At 34.3% G+C, this 18,358-nt stretch overlaps 1 protein-coding gene across 3 annotated transcripts in view; it reads right to left on the bottom strand.

The window, feature by feature from the left end:
* Positions 1-1,921: 1,921 nt before the first annotated feature.
* Positions 1,922-18,358, bottom strand: part of LOC138314556 (uncharacterized) — a 73,458-nt gene continuing 57,021 nt past the window's right edge. For all 3 annotated transcript variants that reach the window (XM_069254943.1, XM_069254944.1, XM_069254942.1), the window contains exon 4: positions 1,922-7,751. In XM_069254943.1, the coding sequence (XP_069111044.1) occupies positions 7,219-7,751 (533 nt within the window). In that variant the 3' untranslated portion in view covers positions 1,922-7,218. The remainder of the gene's footprint in view (positions 7,752-18,358) is intronic.

The following is an 18,358-nucleotide window of genomic DNA, read 5'->3' as shown; positions in this document are numbered from 1 at the left end:
CTGAAGATGTTTTCCTTAAGATCTGTAATGCTTTTCTATGGGACAATTTAAGTTAAGGAAGGGAAGGAAGTGTTCATGAAGCAGGCCCCAGGGTATTGAGGTCTGATCATTCTGTTTGTGACATGTTTGACAGTTTGACAATATCCAACCTCATCATTATGTTTGCTATGTTGTATCTATGTGTCGGTCGATTATGCTTCGGGTCCTATCAACACCTGATATCGTTTAAGATTTGTCTCTTATTTGTGCCTTATGTTACGTGAGGGGATTTCGTGTGTGAGCCTGCGGTATGGTCATATTTGGTCTCCTGATAACATAATTAATGGTGTCCTTTTGCGGTCATTTAATTCAAAGGGTCAGAATGACTTATAGTCATCGTACTTCGTCGGTCATCCGCCGTGCGCTATCACCTTTCAAATTTTAAACTTCTTTTCCAGTTCCACCAAGTGGGATTGAGCTGAAACTTGCCAAAAACGATCCTGACATAAAGAAGTGTTGTTATTTTGTATGTCGAACCGAAATCCAAGATGACCACCACAGCCGCCATCTTGAGAACACTTTATGAACCTCATAAGTTCTACCATTACAATTTAGTCACAACTTGCATGAAATGACCCTGAAATGGTACCGACTAAGTTTTGTTATTTTGTGTGTCGAACCGATATCCAAGATGACCACAGCCGTCATCTTGAAAACACATTTTGAACTTCTCGAGTTCCACCATTACCTTTTAGCCGCAACTTGCCTGAAATGATCCTGACATGGTACCGATTAAGTGTGATGGGCCGCCACAGCCACCATTTTACAAGCACATTTAGACTTTCGTTAGAGTCCTGTCTGTTTCCTTCAATGAGACTTATTAAAGAGGTATCGTTAGAAAGCAATTTTAACATTAGAAAATACAACAGAAAGAGATGATCCCAAAACACATCCCTGAAGTAACCCTGTTGGTATGTTTTAAAAAAAGGCTTGAATCAATCGAAGACCACTCTTTGTCTCCTGTTTTGCAGATTAGATGAGGACAATGTCAGATTCAGATTACTTTAATACACTCTGACACAATTACATGACAAATCAGTATATTATACTTTGACATGACAACATATTATCACCGATTCCACCAAAGCACGATCCAAAGCTTTGCTTCTTTACCATTATCCTAATGTTATATGTTGTGTCATTTACAGCTAATAGTTGATAGGCTATTCAATCTTTAGGTAAAAATCCTTATTTGTGTTTGGATATTATATTATGACTGGATAGATAATGAGCAAGTTTTAATTACAGTGTATGTGAATATTATACTTAATAAGAAATCGCTATCATGTTTGAAATCAGAAGTATTATTTTCTGAGATTTTTAAGGATATACCAAGATAGGACAGCAGAGAAAGCGTTCCGTTTCAGCATCAACGACATAAACTATACCAACGTTGATTATATTTTGGTCCAGTTTCGATTCGTCATACTGATCTCGGTCATATCCTACCCGTGATACCAATGTAGGTCATATTATGTACCTCCATTCCAATATAGGTCACATCCTGACCCTCCATTCCAATAAAGGTCACATCCTTACCCTCCATACAGATATAGGTTACATCCTGACCCTACATTCCAATATAGGTCACATCCAGCCCCTCCATACCAATGTATGTTTCGGCCAGGAGAAAGGAAGCCACAGAAAAGAAAATCTTTCCTTAGTTTACTAATAAAAGGGATGCATAGCTGACAGTTCATTATCAAGCACTAAATCGGCCAGGTACCAGACATCAAGTGTTATAGGCTCAAGACATTCTAGAAAAAAAAAACAAGCATTATTTATTCATAGGGCGTAAAACGTAATATGATTTACTTAACACGGTTCTTACAAGTCAGAGAAAGTTGTAAAGTGTCGTTTCATAAAAAAGCAACAAACCAAATATGAATTATTTTTATTCATTTTAGAGCTAGCATAGTGCCAATATCTTAACAAACACCAATATAAACACATTGATACATAAATAAATTTGAAATCAGTATTTGTTTCAATGAAGAAGACAATCGTTTTCATATTCCTTTGTTTTCCTGTCTTCACTTATTTTATCCCTAAATGGTTTAATATTAATCAGTAATATTAGATGAAATGTATCCCCGATATGATCCAACAGACAATAGCATCTAAGCAAATTATGAAACAAACGTCACAAAATGACATGAATCATATATTGCTACAGCATTATCTTTTTACTTGGAAACTTAAATGACATCTTTGGTAAAACGCTCATGAATACCCATGAAAAACAATGTACAGCATTATTTTTAAATCTGTACTTTACAGAGAGAGATCTGCTTCTGGAATCAGGCATTGATATTGACTAACTATGCATTTATATATTTTGGACATTTCAAAGAGATGATAGTCACAAGTCAACAGTCACGTAGAACCAATAACTGGTTACAGAAGCAGATTTTGTCCTTACAAACAGACGGAATAACAGTAATTTTTACATAAATCTTTGTATATGATTTCTTACAGTAATAAATTGTGAAATATGGCAGCAAAGACAGTTGAACAACATATAATTATATATATTTAGTGTGTATCACATTTGTACAGCATTGCACACACTCATTCAGTAACTAACTGACAACTGGTGTTCACATTCTTCAAACCACTGTCCGTGTATCAACAATATCGCCAATGATATCAATGTCCATAGACATGAATAAGTATAAAACAATAATTAATAGACGTAATACACATGGATAGAGGGATCATAAAACCAGAAACTCAGTTAAGTAACAACAACGAATACAACAATATCTGATCGGTCAAAGTGGGACAGGAATTATTTCTTAGTTTTAAAATGTTTATGAAAAATGTACGGTACTACCACTAATATTTGTTAACTACAGCTTATACATTATGTAACACACACACACACACAAAACATTTATTTATTCTCGGTAGAAGATAAAATAGTTTTTAGATTGAGCTTTCAAATTATTCGGCAAGTGAGTTTCAATATTAAATACTTGATAAAAAGACTTCATAGTTGCTATGTTAATCTACTAAACTCTCTATTTAAGACATGCTGAATCTAAATGAACTGTTTTTCAATATTCAATTTCCCATGAAATGAACTACAAATATGACCCGTTTTGACGTTATAAACATTCAAATATTCATAATCAAAATCCTACAGTATAAGAAAAGTATAATAAGCAATTCGGTAGAGTAAAGATGTTTTAATTGAACATGTCGCTTTAAAGTGCTATGTTTTTTCACATTAAGCCAAAACGTAAAAACGTTTAAAACACCAACTGTGGCAAGAGAAGAACATAAAATTTATTTTGAAAGCGTTCTGTCTCACGTGCTATAACATGAAGTTAACTACGATTCAGACAAATATAAGAATATTCAATTATGTAATTAATGATAGATTCCTTTGGCAATATCGTATACCACTATGATTACAAGGAACAAATATCAAAATTCAACTGACGAGATTTGATTGAAGGCAAAAAGAGTTCTTGTAATAGATACACGCATTTTGCAACTAACAAAACGTTAAAACAAATTTAAGAGTCATTTTATCGAATATTTCATCGCTTTACTAAGTACAAAAACGAAACTTTGTAATATAGTGTAGACAATAATAAAATGAGATTAAGATTGGACGATATCACGATTCCTTACCTTGAGCGGTAGACTATTTTTTTCGGTATATAGGGAAATGTCCTTCGGTATATTGGAATATATCAACTTACTGTAAACATACCTGATTTAGAGTAATCAACTTTTAGCGCGAATTAATCAGGTTAGCGCAGTGGTGAATTCGCGCATGTATAATAATAAGTATGCTTACGTTACGCTAACATTGTAATAAGCACTAAATGTCAAAGCGGAAATGCTGAAATAAGTATGTTTACAGAATCAAATCACCGGGTTAGAGCAGAGAAACATAAATGTTATAATAAAACTAATTGAGCAAAAGTAAAACGGGTAGGTTTCTATTTCGGTGATTAATAAATTTGAGTTACATAGGTATGTACGGTAATTATTTCTATAAAAAAATCTAAACATGAATATGTCGAACAACAATTGTCTGGTGAAAAATCTGTTCGGTATTTTACAATTGTCACCGGTGTGTTATATAAACAGGTAATATTGAAAATGGCATAACAGAAAAGTTCGAACTTGAGGTATATCTAATATCGAATCTAAATGATGTTATTACCAGTAATATGTATATTATATCAGAGTGATACGCAGAGAAATGCTGCTTAATATAGGATTTGATTGAGTGTTAAAAAACTGTCATATATTAAACATTCCAATACAGCTTATCGATTGTAAGATTCTTATGGTAATTAAGATTTGATTTATTCGACCACTTTAAGTTATTTAAAATAGAGGTTAGAGTATAGAGCATCTAAACGTTTGACCTCTGTATATATAACATGAACAATAACGATGTTTTAATGATTTTGTGATGTAATTGTTGAAATTGTTATACTTTTGTAACAAGTTTCAAGAAAACTCAAACAGAGCACACATTTACTTGGATTACATTGTGAATACAATTCAGCCACACTATTTCGCAAAAAAAAACCAAAGCCGTTTTGCTTTGCGGTCACCGATTTCGTCTGTTTCATCATTTATCATGTTGGGATACCTTAACTTTTTTCGATATGATATAATAACGCTATATATTGCATTAGTAGCGTTTGCACAGAATATAAGTGTGCTGAAATTGATATAAATGCTATGAGCCTCACTAATGTGTAAGAGTTTGAAATTCGGGGACATATTACATTCATTTCAAAACAATCCCCTTTTTTAATTAGTATCTATAGACTTTTGCGATTAATGTGTCATACACTCAATGCCACAATAAAATCAGTCATCATCCTAACCAATCAGAAAGTCCATTGCATGTATGATATTATCTAAGAGAAAATGTGTATACTACCTGAGGCAGTTGTCATAGTCAGGGAATAGTATAGGTGAAAAGGGAAACCCCTGCTAACCTCCTTCATTATTACAAGGCTCACCACATGAAAAAATAATAATCAGCTTTCGTACACGGGCGTAAATTGTAGATAACAGACCGATTACTTCATTATACCTACACTCGATCAACAAATACGAAAACATTGAATTTCAAAAATACATTCGAACACTCGCAGATAAAACACACTAGAATACTATTCAAGTGTTATGAATCAAACATACATTTCTGACGGAGTTAGCTGTGGAGCAAATAAAACACCGGGAAAACATTAAAATCTTATCGAAATAAAGTATATAAAACTAATCTATATCGACACTTATGTATTCAAATCGAAAAAAATGCATTTCAAACGCGATATGAAACGACGAGTTATTTTGCTTACGTCAGCAAATGACTAAATCTCGATGTATTTCTTACCGTTAATACAATATCAGAACAAAGCAAAATATGAAAACAATCACAAAAAGAAACTCACGTTATATAATATGACAACTTGAGAGAATTCAGCAATAATGAATTATGGATTGTCCTCAACCTAATATGATTTTATTTGGAAAATTAATTCTTCATCGCATTATTTTCGTTTTTTATAGATTTTTTAGAATGCCAAAACTTACTGCCTCTAAGCAGTTTTAATCACTCTTCGATTATGTTGGTTTGTTTAAAGCTAGAGCTTCAAACACATTTTACAACATAACCCAATAAATGGTCATCCATTATCTACGTAGCAGATACCGCTCTTTGTGAGTGAAATAGTAGTGTTTATATTTGACCAATATGGCTATTATTAACCTGCCATAAACTTTAATGTGCGATACCCCTTTGCGTTGACCGAATGACTTTCAATAGAGAATCATAAGATAATGTAAGTTTTTTACCTGTGATTTTTCTTTAATTTATGTAATGCTCATCAATAGAGAATTAAAAGGATGTTTTATTAACGTTAGATAAATGTTGATATAACTCTGGGTTCACTAGTTTACCATTCGTAACTCCCAATTTTGACTCTCTCAACATTATACTGATTCAGTGATTCAGATCTATGAGCACTTGTCAATGAAAACATACTAGCTTTGAATAGCATAGACTTTGAAATAAAACACATATGTTGTAGTAATCTAACTTCCAAAACTGTTGAATCTCGCAGCTCTACACGCTATTCCTAAAACAGACGACTTTGCAGAAGAAATATATGGAAACTGAATACGGTGAAGGAACGAACAACTTGCACTAAGAGATGAATACTGTAGCACTGTCTCGTGAACATAAATGCATATATTGTTATAATATCTAATCGTAAAATGAACCTTAGTTAGCTAAGTCAGACAAATGTGATTTCCATTGGGATTTGTGAGTGCGACATCAGCACTGCATATGAATATCCGTTATCTCCCTTCTCAACAAAACAAGAACAGGAAATGCAACACCAGCGATGTCTACAAAACCATTTGGAACGTAAAGGACCAGGGTTATAACATATATGTCCAGGGTTACAATTCATCACCTGAACATAAAATCTATTATATAACACCAATGTAACTCCAATGTAGCAGTTTGCTGAGTACCCGTGGAAATTACAGATTGCAATGCAAGATTATGGCAGACATTTCTTATACTCGTAAATGCCAAACTAAAACGTTCCAATGTTAACCAGATTTACAGTTCAATGTAGTCCTGTTCGTCTTCTTAATAAATGTGTGTTGCATATCTATCCAAAATGGACCCTATCGGTATTTCTTACTGTTTTTTGAAATGTGTCTTTTCTTGAAATAAAAAAAATCGCTAGAAAGCTATGGACAGAAGACATATTAAAAAGTAAAAACATAGCTGTGCTTTACATTAACTTATGATGGGATTTTTTCGTTATAAATTGCGTCTTACTTTCTTTGACTGCAATTGAGATATTTTGGTTTATTGGAAAGATGTGGTAGGTACTTGTAGGTGCTAAGGATATCCACTAAAAGACACAAAGGTAACCTGCCTTTTGTCTAATAAGAAACTGACTTCACACAAACCCTGATCATGAACCTGAACACCCCCTCTCGCGCAACCGTTCTCATAAATGATATCATAATGGAATCATTACGAATCGGAAGCTATATACACACAAATTTATACATATATAACTGCCACACACACGGAACATGATTCGACGACTGCGTTAATATCGCAGATGTGTTATACATATCTGTAACTCTGTAATTCAAACCGTCAATATATTACCCTCCCCTTGCCGAAATAGTATGTTTATATCTGGTACTTATAACAAGGAATGGTGGTATACGTTCATTTTTACGTGATCTTCTGTGTAGCCGTCGCATCTTTGCTGCTCGTCGTTTTTGATGAGATCTCTTCCTCTCTTTCTGCAAAATGTTTTTTTGTGATTTTCTTTTTAGATTTTTATGTTTTTTAAACAACACTGGACGCACAACTTTCCCACATTTTCTACATCGAATTCTGAGTCGCAGACGACGTTTGTTTGAGTCTAATAGTGACTGGATAAATGTAACAGGCAGACTAACTTTCTGCCATCTTGTCTTTTTTACACGCGTTATTAAGCTAGTCAACACTTCGTGACCAATGTCATCCTCGTCTATACGTAATACATCCAGGAAAATCTTCTTGCCTCGATTGTTCTTCCGCTTACGCTTGCGCATCAATATCCATAAATGTGCGCTCAATGCTTCCAAAGGACCCGGATTGTTTGTGACGTCTATGGTGAATGATAGGACATCTCTTTCTGATACATTTCCTGCGAAAGAAAAAAAAGAGTCTTACAACACTATTTAATACATTCTGACTTCTTAGTTGAAATCACAAATGACACATGCTAATCTGCAGAACCTTGAAAGACGTCATTGATATGGTTCCAGTACTAAAAACAACTAGAGGGAAAATAAATATAACATTAAAAAAATGAAATTCATTCACATTGGCAAAACAATAAACAAAGCACAGATGAGATTTTGCATTGTCTGCATTATTTAATCCTTTAGCTGTCAACTTCATACATATATTTATTCTAGTCAAAATTTCTCAGTGTGTACCTTCGTGCAGGTGTGCGTAAATAATGTGCCGACCCCATAAAATGCATATAAACTTTATTATTAATGACTTTAATTTACACTGCCTTGATCTTAACGTGTGGGCATACTGGAAATATAATAGTTTTAATGACATTAATGTATTGAATCACTTTTATCCTTTCATAAAAGACAAAATCGCAATTCTTGTGAACAAACAGGTGAATACCCGGTTAGAAAATAAATCTAGCGTCATCACGATGCGACGATTAATGATACTTTGGGTCGAATTTCCTGCATTCTATGGGCAAATACAATATAACATCCTTCAGACGACAGCATGATATATGAGAGTGTGCTGATAGTTTGATGGCTACTTAAAATTTCTCTAAACTCTTAAAACGGCGTTTTCATCACTAAAAAAATGCAATCTTAGACAAATATTGTCCGGTTTCGCTTTAGAAAGCTTCGAATTATAATGAAGACATACGCAATATCTTACGCGTGACAAATTTATAGCAGACAGAAATTCATCGACATCGTAAAAAATTTAAGAAAATGCTGCAAATAAGAAAATGAGACTGTTTTATGTTTTATTATATAAAACATGGAAGTCGATAAAAATATGGCCGCGATACAATGTTACTTTTGTCATAGTTTGCGTGAGCTACAAAGGACAGCATGGCAGATACAGAATAAGGCAATATTGGCATTTTAATATCGACTTTATGCCATTGTTTTTTTTTAAATAAAAATGCTTTCCGCTGTATTAACATATGTAATGAAGCATGTCGCCGACGACACAGAACAGGCAAATCCTCTGAGTTTTGTTCGTTTGTTTGATTAATTAACGTCCTATTAACAGTAAGGGTCATATAAGGACAGCCTCTCATGTATGCGATGTGAGACTAATAAGGTTACATAATGTATTTACCTGCAAGTTATCTATAACTTTGAGTTTATATTGGTGATAATTACTAATAGATTTTTAAATTAATTTATATTTTATTCAGCTAGTGATGTTTTATGTCTTACGGTTAAAATTTGTGCGACGAGATGGTATTTGATTAAACTGGGGTTTTTGAACCCGGTATTACATCCTGAACTGTGTAGGACACGTGGCTTGGCTGATACGATTTTCGTCCTAGTAAGTAACATTCAGGGTCATTACGGACCGGCTGCTCGTGAATGCGGCATTTTGCTTATTCGGCATGCGTGCTTTGAGGGACTACAGTATATTGATGTTGCTTGGTGTCTTCGGCGGCATGCTCCACTGATATACGTATGTAGCACTATAAAAAGGGAAGAGTTCCACTAGAGAATAAAACACAACATGAATACAATGTATATCGCAGTCTACGAAAATACGCACCGCACACTTCATAAACGCAACACACCGCATACATGGGTGACCGTCCTCACATGACCCTGGTCGTTAATAGGACGTTAATTTGATCAACCAACAAGACATTGCAATATGTATAGTGCTAGCCCACTCAAGCATTTTGCCAGAGACACAGAAAAAGCACACTCTACCAATTCACATTATACTGATAACGGGCAAACCAGTCGTCCCATTCCCGTTATGCTGAGCGCTAAGTACATGTAGGAGCAGAAGATACCATTATAGTGTATCTCGACCAGGGAACAAAACCCTGAGCATTCCTGCAAGATTCAGGGAGGGGGTAATGGTAAATTGAAACCTTAACCATGTGGTGCTTGCGTCGTAAGACATGAATACATATTATCTGACAAATTAACCATCTAGCCATGTTTGTTTTTTGGCGCGTAAGTTATTTACGGTAACTACTTGTTTCTGTGAAGACAAACAAAGTTCCTCAGGAAGAGCATTATTGCATACAAAAATTGGCTTTGCCCATTTAAGTGTACACCGTCGCCAGAATAGACTAACATTCGCACTGACACAAAGCTATAACTTGCATATTTACCGGAAATGAAACGAGAGCGAAACTTTCAAATGTAAGATAAATTAAAAGACATTTTTAAAATCCTGTAATAGGAGCCGGAGGATATCTTTAATTAATGGGCAAGGTGTATTTTAGGAAGTAGGCTGACGGACAGTGTGACTTTAATTGGTTGATAATACAATTAATTAAAAGTTAAGAAAAAACATCAAAATATGTCTTTAGAGACGTCACCACTTAACATACACGCTTTGTGGTCCTTTAATTAGAGATAAATATCAACTGTGGTTTATTTTAAGTCAAATAATTTATATATAGAACTATATAACAAGGCGAATCAAGTGCATATGCATATATTTCAATTTTGTTTGGCAATGTTAAGAATAATAAATATTGGATTTTTCCTGTGTACAAATTTGGTCTAGTTTATGGACATTTCATTTGAGACACAATGAAATTCGGATTAAACCGTTAAAAGATCCGCTACACAAGCAGGGCCTGGCACCATAAAACTATTCACAGACAAATTGTTTACTCAAGTATATGATTTTACATAGACTTGAGTAAAATTCTGTCTCAGAAATTGTTACTGTGCCGGGCCCTACCTTTCCGATATAACCCAAGATGTCCATTATTGAATGTTTGTTAGAAATATTCCATGTTTTCTCCTGTACTTAGTTTAGATCTATGACATTCAGTAGGGAGTGTTGTCCGGTGTCGTCTTTATCTTGCTTCACATAGCACTTTAAATTGGGAAACAGTTTGCACTAATGCAAAGTTACACAACACGATCATACCGCAGCATCCCAACATACATTCACATATACACATCGCATACATCGGAAGCCGTCCTTAAAATGACCTCGGCAGTTAATAGGAATTAATTAAAGCAAGCAATCAAGAGTCGTCCATTGACTATATATCAAAGACTGCACCAAGGTTTAATTATAAGATATGCGACAGTCATTGACCATTGCATCGAGATCCTTCATAATTGTTTATCTAATTGTTTGAGTAACTTAACGTTCTTTTAACAGGCAGTGTCATGTAAGGACGGTGTCCAATATATTCGATGTGTGGCGTGATTGTAACAGATGAACAGTTGCCCTTTTGATTGTGCTATCATACTGAATATTCTTAATGTGCTAATATGTTTAAATAATAATGATTTTTGTTTGTTTGATTAATTAACGTCCTATTAACAGCTATGGTCATGTAAGGACGGCCTCCATAATAATGAGCACATTAACACGGGGGGTTAGCTTGTGGTGGAAACAAGAATTTGGTTTTCTGCATGTTTTGGCTTTAGCCTTTCCGAACGAGTTATCATCATTTAAGGTAACTTGAAGTAGGTTGGTCTGTTGATTACGTTTAAATTACAATTACTATGAATAGGTTATATACAATGTTCTGTGTCTAACGGCCGATAGTGTGGTTTTGAACGATGCGGTATGTACACGTTGTGTCTCCTTGGGATAGATGATATTGCTGTTTTCATGAGAGAAGTATGCATGGAAACAAGTCGTCCTTCTTCTATTTAGTGAAAGTGCAATCACATTTCCCGGACATATATTAACATGTTTGCAACGGAACGGACGTACGTAAATTACTTTCACATCGGCAAAAGCTCCTTCTCTGACCTAATAAGGAAGTTATTGCGAAAGATGAAGTTCGGTTATAACCAACTGAAGTCGTATTTTATTATTATGCTTCTTGGACAACAGGGATGATTCTTTCACTCGTACTGTACAGACAAAAAACGTCTCATACATTTATGAACCTCAAAGTGACCTTTTTAGAAGTATAACGCTGGAATTGTGATATACTAAATATGTGGATTACAAAAAAAAAAGAGTATAGAGAATTACCTTTGATTTCACTTATCCATTAATCTCATAATTTCATTTCAGTAAAATAAGTTACTAACATTAGATAATTGTCAGTCTTTAAACACCTCAATATAGGGGGAATTCAGGGGGTATTGATATTCATAGGATTTTCTTTTCAAGATACAAATGGATGTTTCGTACAGAAAGCTATACCGTGATTAGTTTTAAATATGAAATTGATCATTATTTACAGTTGTGAAGCAGTTTACGGTAAATAATAATTGCATTACTCCCAGTGGTTTCAACATGGAGAACGTGACGATGCAGAAGATCCTCTTTGTTCCCTCCTAAATGTGTAAAACGGGAATGCCTTGTGTTTATAATGAGTACCTAGCGCTAATGACATGCGCCGTTAGGGATATAATGCAGACACTTAATCGCTCGTGTCAGCTATGACGTCATTATGACAATGAGGGTGCAGACAAGGGTCACGCGAGATGAGCAAAATTGAATTCTTACACAAAGACCTGTCCATTCCCTATGTGTCTACCTGTCGATGCGGATAACATCAAACCTCAAAGGCGTGGACGCTCGGAGATTAACCTTCGAACTGCATTGTTATGCATACAATTTCATGTGTAGAAGAAATTTAAATGTACCGGATTACTGTCCCTATAATAGTGTTCAGTTTCATGACATCCATTTTCACGGTGGTTTAATTTGATGTAAACATGTTAGTCGCAGCAGCAGTTTTTTATATACACTGTAAAAGATAAGAGGTATTGAAAAGACATACTCGCCCAGGTATCCTTGAATAGAGACCTGGTTTTTTCGCATTAATCGTTTAGATAGCTTGTGCTAAGATCATTCAGTCACCTTCCCATACCTTCTCTCCGCAACTCTTAGTATTATGAGGTGGCATCACAATGTCACATTATCAATACAAAGAAAATGTAAATTTCAAACTTAAGCATTAACCGTTTAATAACGTCTCGGATTACATTTTGACTTTAGTCTCACCGAGTATACGGTTGACAGCTCTTTCGTCATATGTCTTCCACAGGTTAGGCTACAAATAAAATCCGGTTCATCTGTGTTTAATATACTTCACATGCATACCTGCTGAGAGGAGCTTTAATGTTTTGGCTCTTCTTTTCTATTCTTATTCCCTTTGAAATATGTCGGGAAAATTGGTAAATTGCAATCAATTGCCCTCTCATATCAAATGTATATCGAAGAATTGTTATCTTATTGATTAACTAATTATGTATTGTGTATTTGATCCGATCTTCAAGTGCAAAAACTTGTTTACAAAATACGTTTTTTTCGAAGGACTTTCAGACTCCTTCCCCTCGCTCTCAATTAATGAAGGGGTTTTTGATCTATAATATCTAGATGAAAGGAAGACAATTGAAATTCAAGACCCCTCGGATAGGTCAATGTTACTTTGTCCACACTATTATCTTACTGAGAATTCATAGTTGACGCACCACCGACAATAACCATAATTCATGTTAAGCAATAATATAAATACTACAGCGTTGTCTATTTCGGCAATATGCATCTATCAGATGAACAAAATTATGACATTTAGACAGCATGGTATTACGCAACAAGACTACGGTAATTCTGTCAATGGTTTAACTAGCCAATTAAATGCAATCGAGAACGTATTTGACACGTTTTTATCTACTCATCCAATTGACTCCACATGACTTGTCATTGTGTTTGTGTTGGTATTGCTACAGTAAAAAGGCAAACCAGACTTTAAATATGGATTGTAACACTATATAGTGCCAAGATAAGCATCCCTTCAAGTAAAATTGACCAATTTTTATGTCATATTCTGATGAAAATGCTTTTGCGCATGCGAGAATCTTTGTAAAGGTCAAATGCCCGAAGAAAATATTTATAACAAACAGTTTAAGCATCTCCGTATGTCTCTTTTCCCGGTGACGAAGTTCAGAATGTTGACATTTCAAGTATTCGTATGTTATGAAACTGGTGTAATTTGAGAAAGTTTTGAAGAAAGAATACTGATCAAAACTTAATTTATGCGGACTAAAAATAAGCTCATTAATAATAATTGTCACATCCAAATAATAATAAAATATTATGCATATTGTGTATATTGTGCCTAGCACGATATCAATCTGTCTTAGTTTCCGTAGCTTTCGGATTGCGTGCCCATATTACTGAATATCCACATATCTAAGATCATATTAGGCTCGTCCCTGCTTATATACGGACCCTGTGTATATAATTTCTCATCGAGTTCACGGACAAACTTGTAATGTAGACCCAGTATATTGTAACTAGCAAGCAAAATCGTATGCAACTCATCAACTTTGCATTGAGAACTACTGTAAAGAATTGTTTACGACATAATTGTTAGCAAAGGTACGACAAAAGAAAAAAAAAGAGAGAAAAAATCGACAAAAACATAAATAATGAGAACATCATGTGGTACAACGAATAAACATGTATCTGGAATCGTTATAGCTACAAACAATGTGTGGATATTGACTCACGCCAAGGGTTCGTATAAATAGGTCACCAAGATTGTTTTAAACAGTACATACGTTCAAGCTCTGCATTTTGTGAATATTTCATTTTTTCAGTTAGTATATTGTGTTGTAATGATGAAACCACATGATGTCATTTTTGTGCCATCCGATGATAGTTACAATGTTATCTCTCTTCCTTGTGCTATCTAACGAAGGCATGTTACCTAAGTCACTGAGCGGCTAGGAGACCCAGTCGTAATATACAGACAACAAACGAACCATTCTCACCACTTGTAAGATGTTTAGTCTGTGATATATATTGCTTTCTAAATGACCACTCACTATAGGCGAAGATCAAAAATGAACAAGAAAACCTTTTTTTCGAATTTAGAATGAAAATTTAAAAAAAAAATCAGGTATGAAATTAATCATACAATCGGGTGACAATAATTGAGTTTTAGTAGAATTATCAATTCATTCTGTTTACAAATTAATCATTATTGTATATGCTTGCAGACAGGTAATAAAAATGAAACAAACATGTTGTAAGCCGTTATAAAAACACTTGTCTCACAAAAAGGTGTGAGAGAAAAAGAACACCTAAATGCAATCGAAGAAAAGCAAATGTTTCTTGAAATCATACAAACAAGACGGTAAATAATACAATGCTTAGTCTGAGAGCACCCTATCTGTTATCGACCGATTTTCTTGGTGTATATATGACCTCACAGAAGTAGGTCGGGTAGGTAGGACCACGCCCCCGGTACCCAGTGTCGCCCTGTACCTGGCGGAGTTTTATCACAAACCACCACGACTGGGAAAGTATAAAAGGATTTACATTATGCATGTCATTATCACCAGACTTTAAAAGGTAATTTATTTTAAAGTAAAGTCATTTTGATATAAAGTTGTGTGCTCTGTCTACATATATTGAGTCATGATACCCGATAAAGCAATTGATTAAAAGAAATAATTTCGAAATAAATATTTAAAGCGTGACCTTCCATCGTAAGTTTGCATGATAGATTACAATTTGTCTGAATAGAGTAATCACGATAAATAAAATAAAAAGTAGTTCTAGCTAAATGGTATCTAAGAGTCCAATTTACTTATATTGCTAACAAAGTATGGGAATATTATGCGTCATTGTGAAAATGAATTTTCACGTTCTATTGAAATGCGGAATGTTATGCCATTTGATAATTAAAATCAAATTAGCTGGATGAATGGGGAAATAAGTACACTCATAAGAAATTGAATAATAAGTTTATTTTTATTAGAAAGCGTTATGTACTCTGATATAACCATACGAACAGTTATATGACACCATTAACTAACGACGTTATTACATTATTTTGTGTGCTTGCCACCGAAATAAATAACCTGTTTATATATATACATTAATTAGTTGCTAAATATGCATGTAATATAAATATAATTATACATTTCATCACCAAAAACTGGTAAACCACAGAGAGTTGTGCAAACGAAACTTGATATATATAAATATTGCATTTAAGCATACACCATTACAAGCGTGTAAACGTGTATGTGTATGTTAAGCCGGCGTGAGCAAATGCTGTCTTGAAGATGGCACATAGCAAAATACAAACTGTTCATGATCAGTCGTGATCCTATTTGTTAACAGGCGATATCAACAAGAACCACATCCTATCAATTAACCCAATATCTATACTTCATTTCAAAGAATATTGGATGGATTGATAAAAAATGATAAAGATTGATATACAGTGCAACTCAGTTTTGGTTGGTTCGCTTGATTTTGATCCACGTCCTATCATTAATTAGTCATTCTAGGGCCTCAATGTTATGCATTGTGTTGCAAGTATGTGGTGGTAGCGTCTGATTTAGGAGACTACGGTACGTTTGTGGTGTGTCTTCTCTTGATGGCCAAATTCAATGTGTCATTTTAGCATAGTGCAAAATACAGCGAACAATGCTGCGCAGCTAGGGTGAATTGTACCTGTTGCCTACAATGTATCAATGTATCGCAGAAGACGACCGGATATGGGATCTTATTCTTCTTTACTGATTTTCATTTTCCTAACGTCTCCCTTGGCATCGCCTTACTTTGGAATCGAGCGTCATTGTTACTTTATTTTTCTGTGATTGTGGGAATCTTTGCCAATTCAAAAGTGGAAACGCATACTATAAAATAGACATGACGTAGGACACTCTACCATGTCGTTTGATATTGACACACACGTGCAAACTATTATTAATCTCTATGATTACAGCTTGAAAAATCCTTTTTCTTCTTCTAACACTTAACGAATGAAAGTGCCAATATTTAAACTACAAAAATTATGTCATTCAGAATAAACCCAACTGAAGTGATTTTATGAAAATGGTGATTTCCTCATTCTTTCGAAACTATTTAAAAGATTGAGAAAGATTCAATTTCCTAAAACCCATATACACCAATTTTATTGAATGCGGAATTTTTGTTCCAATTTCGATCCGTGTACAGACTATAGCGACCATAATTGATTTCCATACTTTAGAGCACTTCAAAACTATGAGCATTGTATGAAAGTGTTCCTAGGAACCTCTTACAATTATATTCATTGCAATCAGACTATTTAAAAAAATTATGAGTCACAGCGGTCATCTTGGATTGCTTGCATATCTACCTATTAAGCAGGCTATTAACATGATTCAATACTAGGATAACCTACACTAGAACCAATTGCGGACTAAAATACAGACAGACCTACGGTGTTTACTACCTATTCATTGATGCAGGGCTGGCATATATTACATGTTCCATGATGGACCATGTCGTCTTTTCCTTCCTGCCGCGGATACAGTAGAAAAGACATTATTCTGTACGCACATTGCAAGTTGGACCCCCCTGAAACAATTTCACATTAGTATTTCACCAGGCCTGACATTCATTATATCACCCCAAGGTCACGGTGCTGGCTTGTTTGTCGGAGGAAAACAAGAAACCGTGCACTGCATTCATTGCGCCTAAAAGTCCCTATAGTTTTCTTCTATATATATTCGACTTTCGATCGTGTAAATAAGTGAATATCGATACGTTTTCGTGGTTATCATGAATCCCCTTAATGAGTTCGAATTACTGTTATGTAAACGATAATGATAAATTAAATGTTTTATATACATGTAATCAATCTTTTAAATAAAGAAATGAACGGTTTCTAAAAGTTGCCGACAATATTCATTGATTAAACGACAGAAATAGACCATATCAAATTCAGTGCTGAGTATATATATATACTCTAATTTCTCGTAAGTTCTAAAACAGAAAGGGCATCGCACCAGTACAGGTAGGAAATAGATGGTTTGTTTTTAATTTTAGAATTAAATGTCACCGTATACCTTTATAACTATTAAAATACGGTTTTTGTATTGGCCACCTACACGAATCTGACATGCCTGCATGGCAATTAAATGAATTATTTATTCAAATATGATATGTAATGTCATGCAATTTGATCTGATGTCAAAATGATTGGTCTTATATTACCAATATATATAAAAAATTAATTCCTTTTCAATCTAAATTGCTCCTATATTTGGATAAACATGAAACCGAAAAATCAGGAAAACGACTTTTAAACTAATCAATATACAAGTGTATGTTCGCTTTTTAATTGATCTTTATGGGACGTTTTTATGAAGTGTTTCTGCCATGATAAACACGAAATACACTTTTATACAAGCATGAATTCCGATAAATCAGATTCAAAGCATGCAACATATTGACGAATTTATGCACTTTCATCAGACTTAGGACAGATTTACGAGCGGCTGGTCGTTTTGATTAATGATAATCATATCAGTGCAATTAAGTGAATATATGGAGGTATGCATGAAGAGGGTTCATTATTCATAATTTGCAATGCAATTAAAAAGGCAATAAAAGCGATGAATATAAATTATGCAGACAATTAAAAAGATTAAACAACAAATATTTGATGATAAAAAATAAAATGACAGTTATGTCCTCATAAGTGATACCATTAATTAATCAATCGACGGATGATGATTAGCAATAATAATCAAAATCATATCGTTAACAACACGT

Source organism: Argopecten irradians, chromosome 2, assembly GCF_041381155.1.
Source record: "Argopecten irradians isolate NY chromosome 2, Ai_NY, whole genome shotgun sequence".
NCBI classification, from domain to species: domain Eukaryota; kingdom Metazoa; phylum Mollusca; class Bivalvia; order Pectinida; family Pectinidae; genus Argopecten; species Argopecten irradians.
The sequence above is the reverse complement of the archived record's forward strand: the minus strand, read 5'-3'. Positions and strand labels throughout refer to the sequence as shown.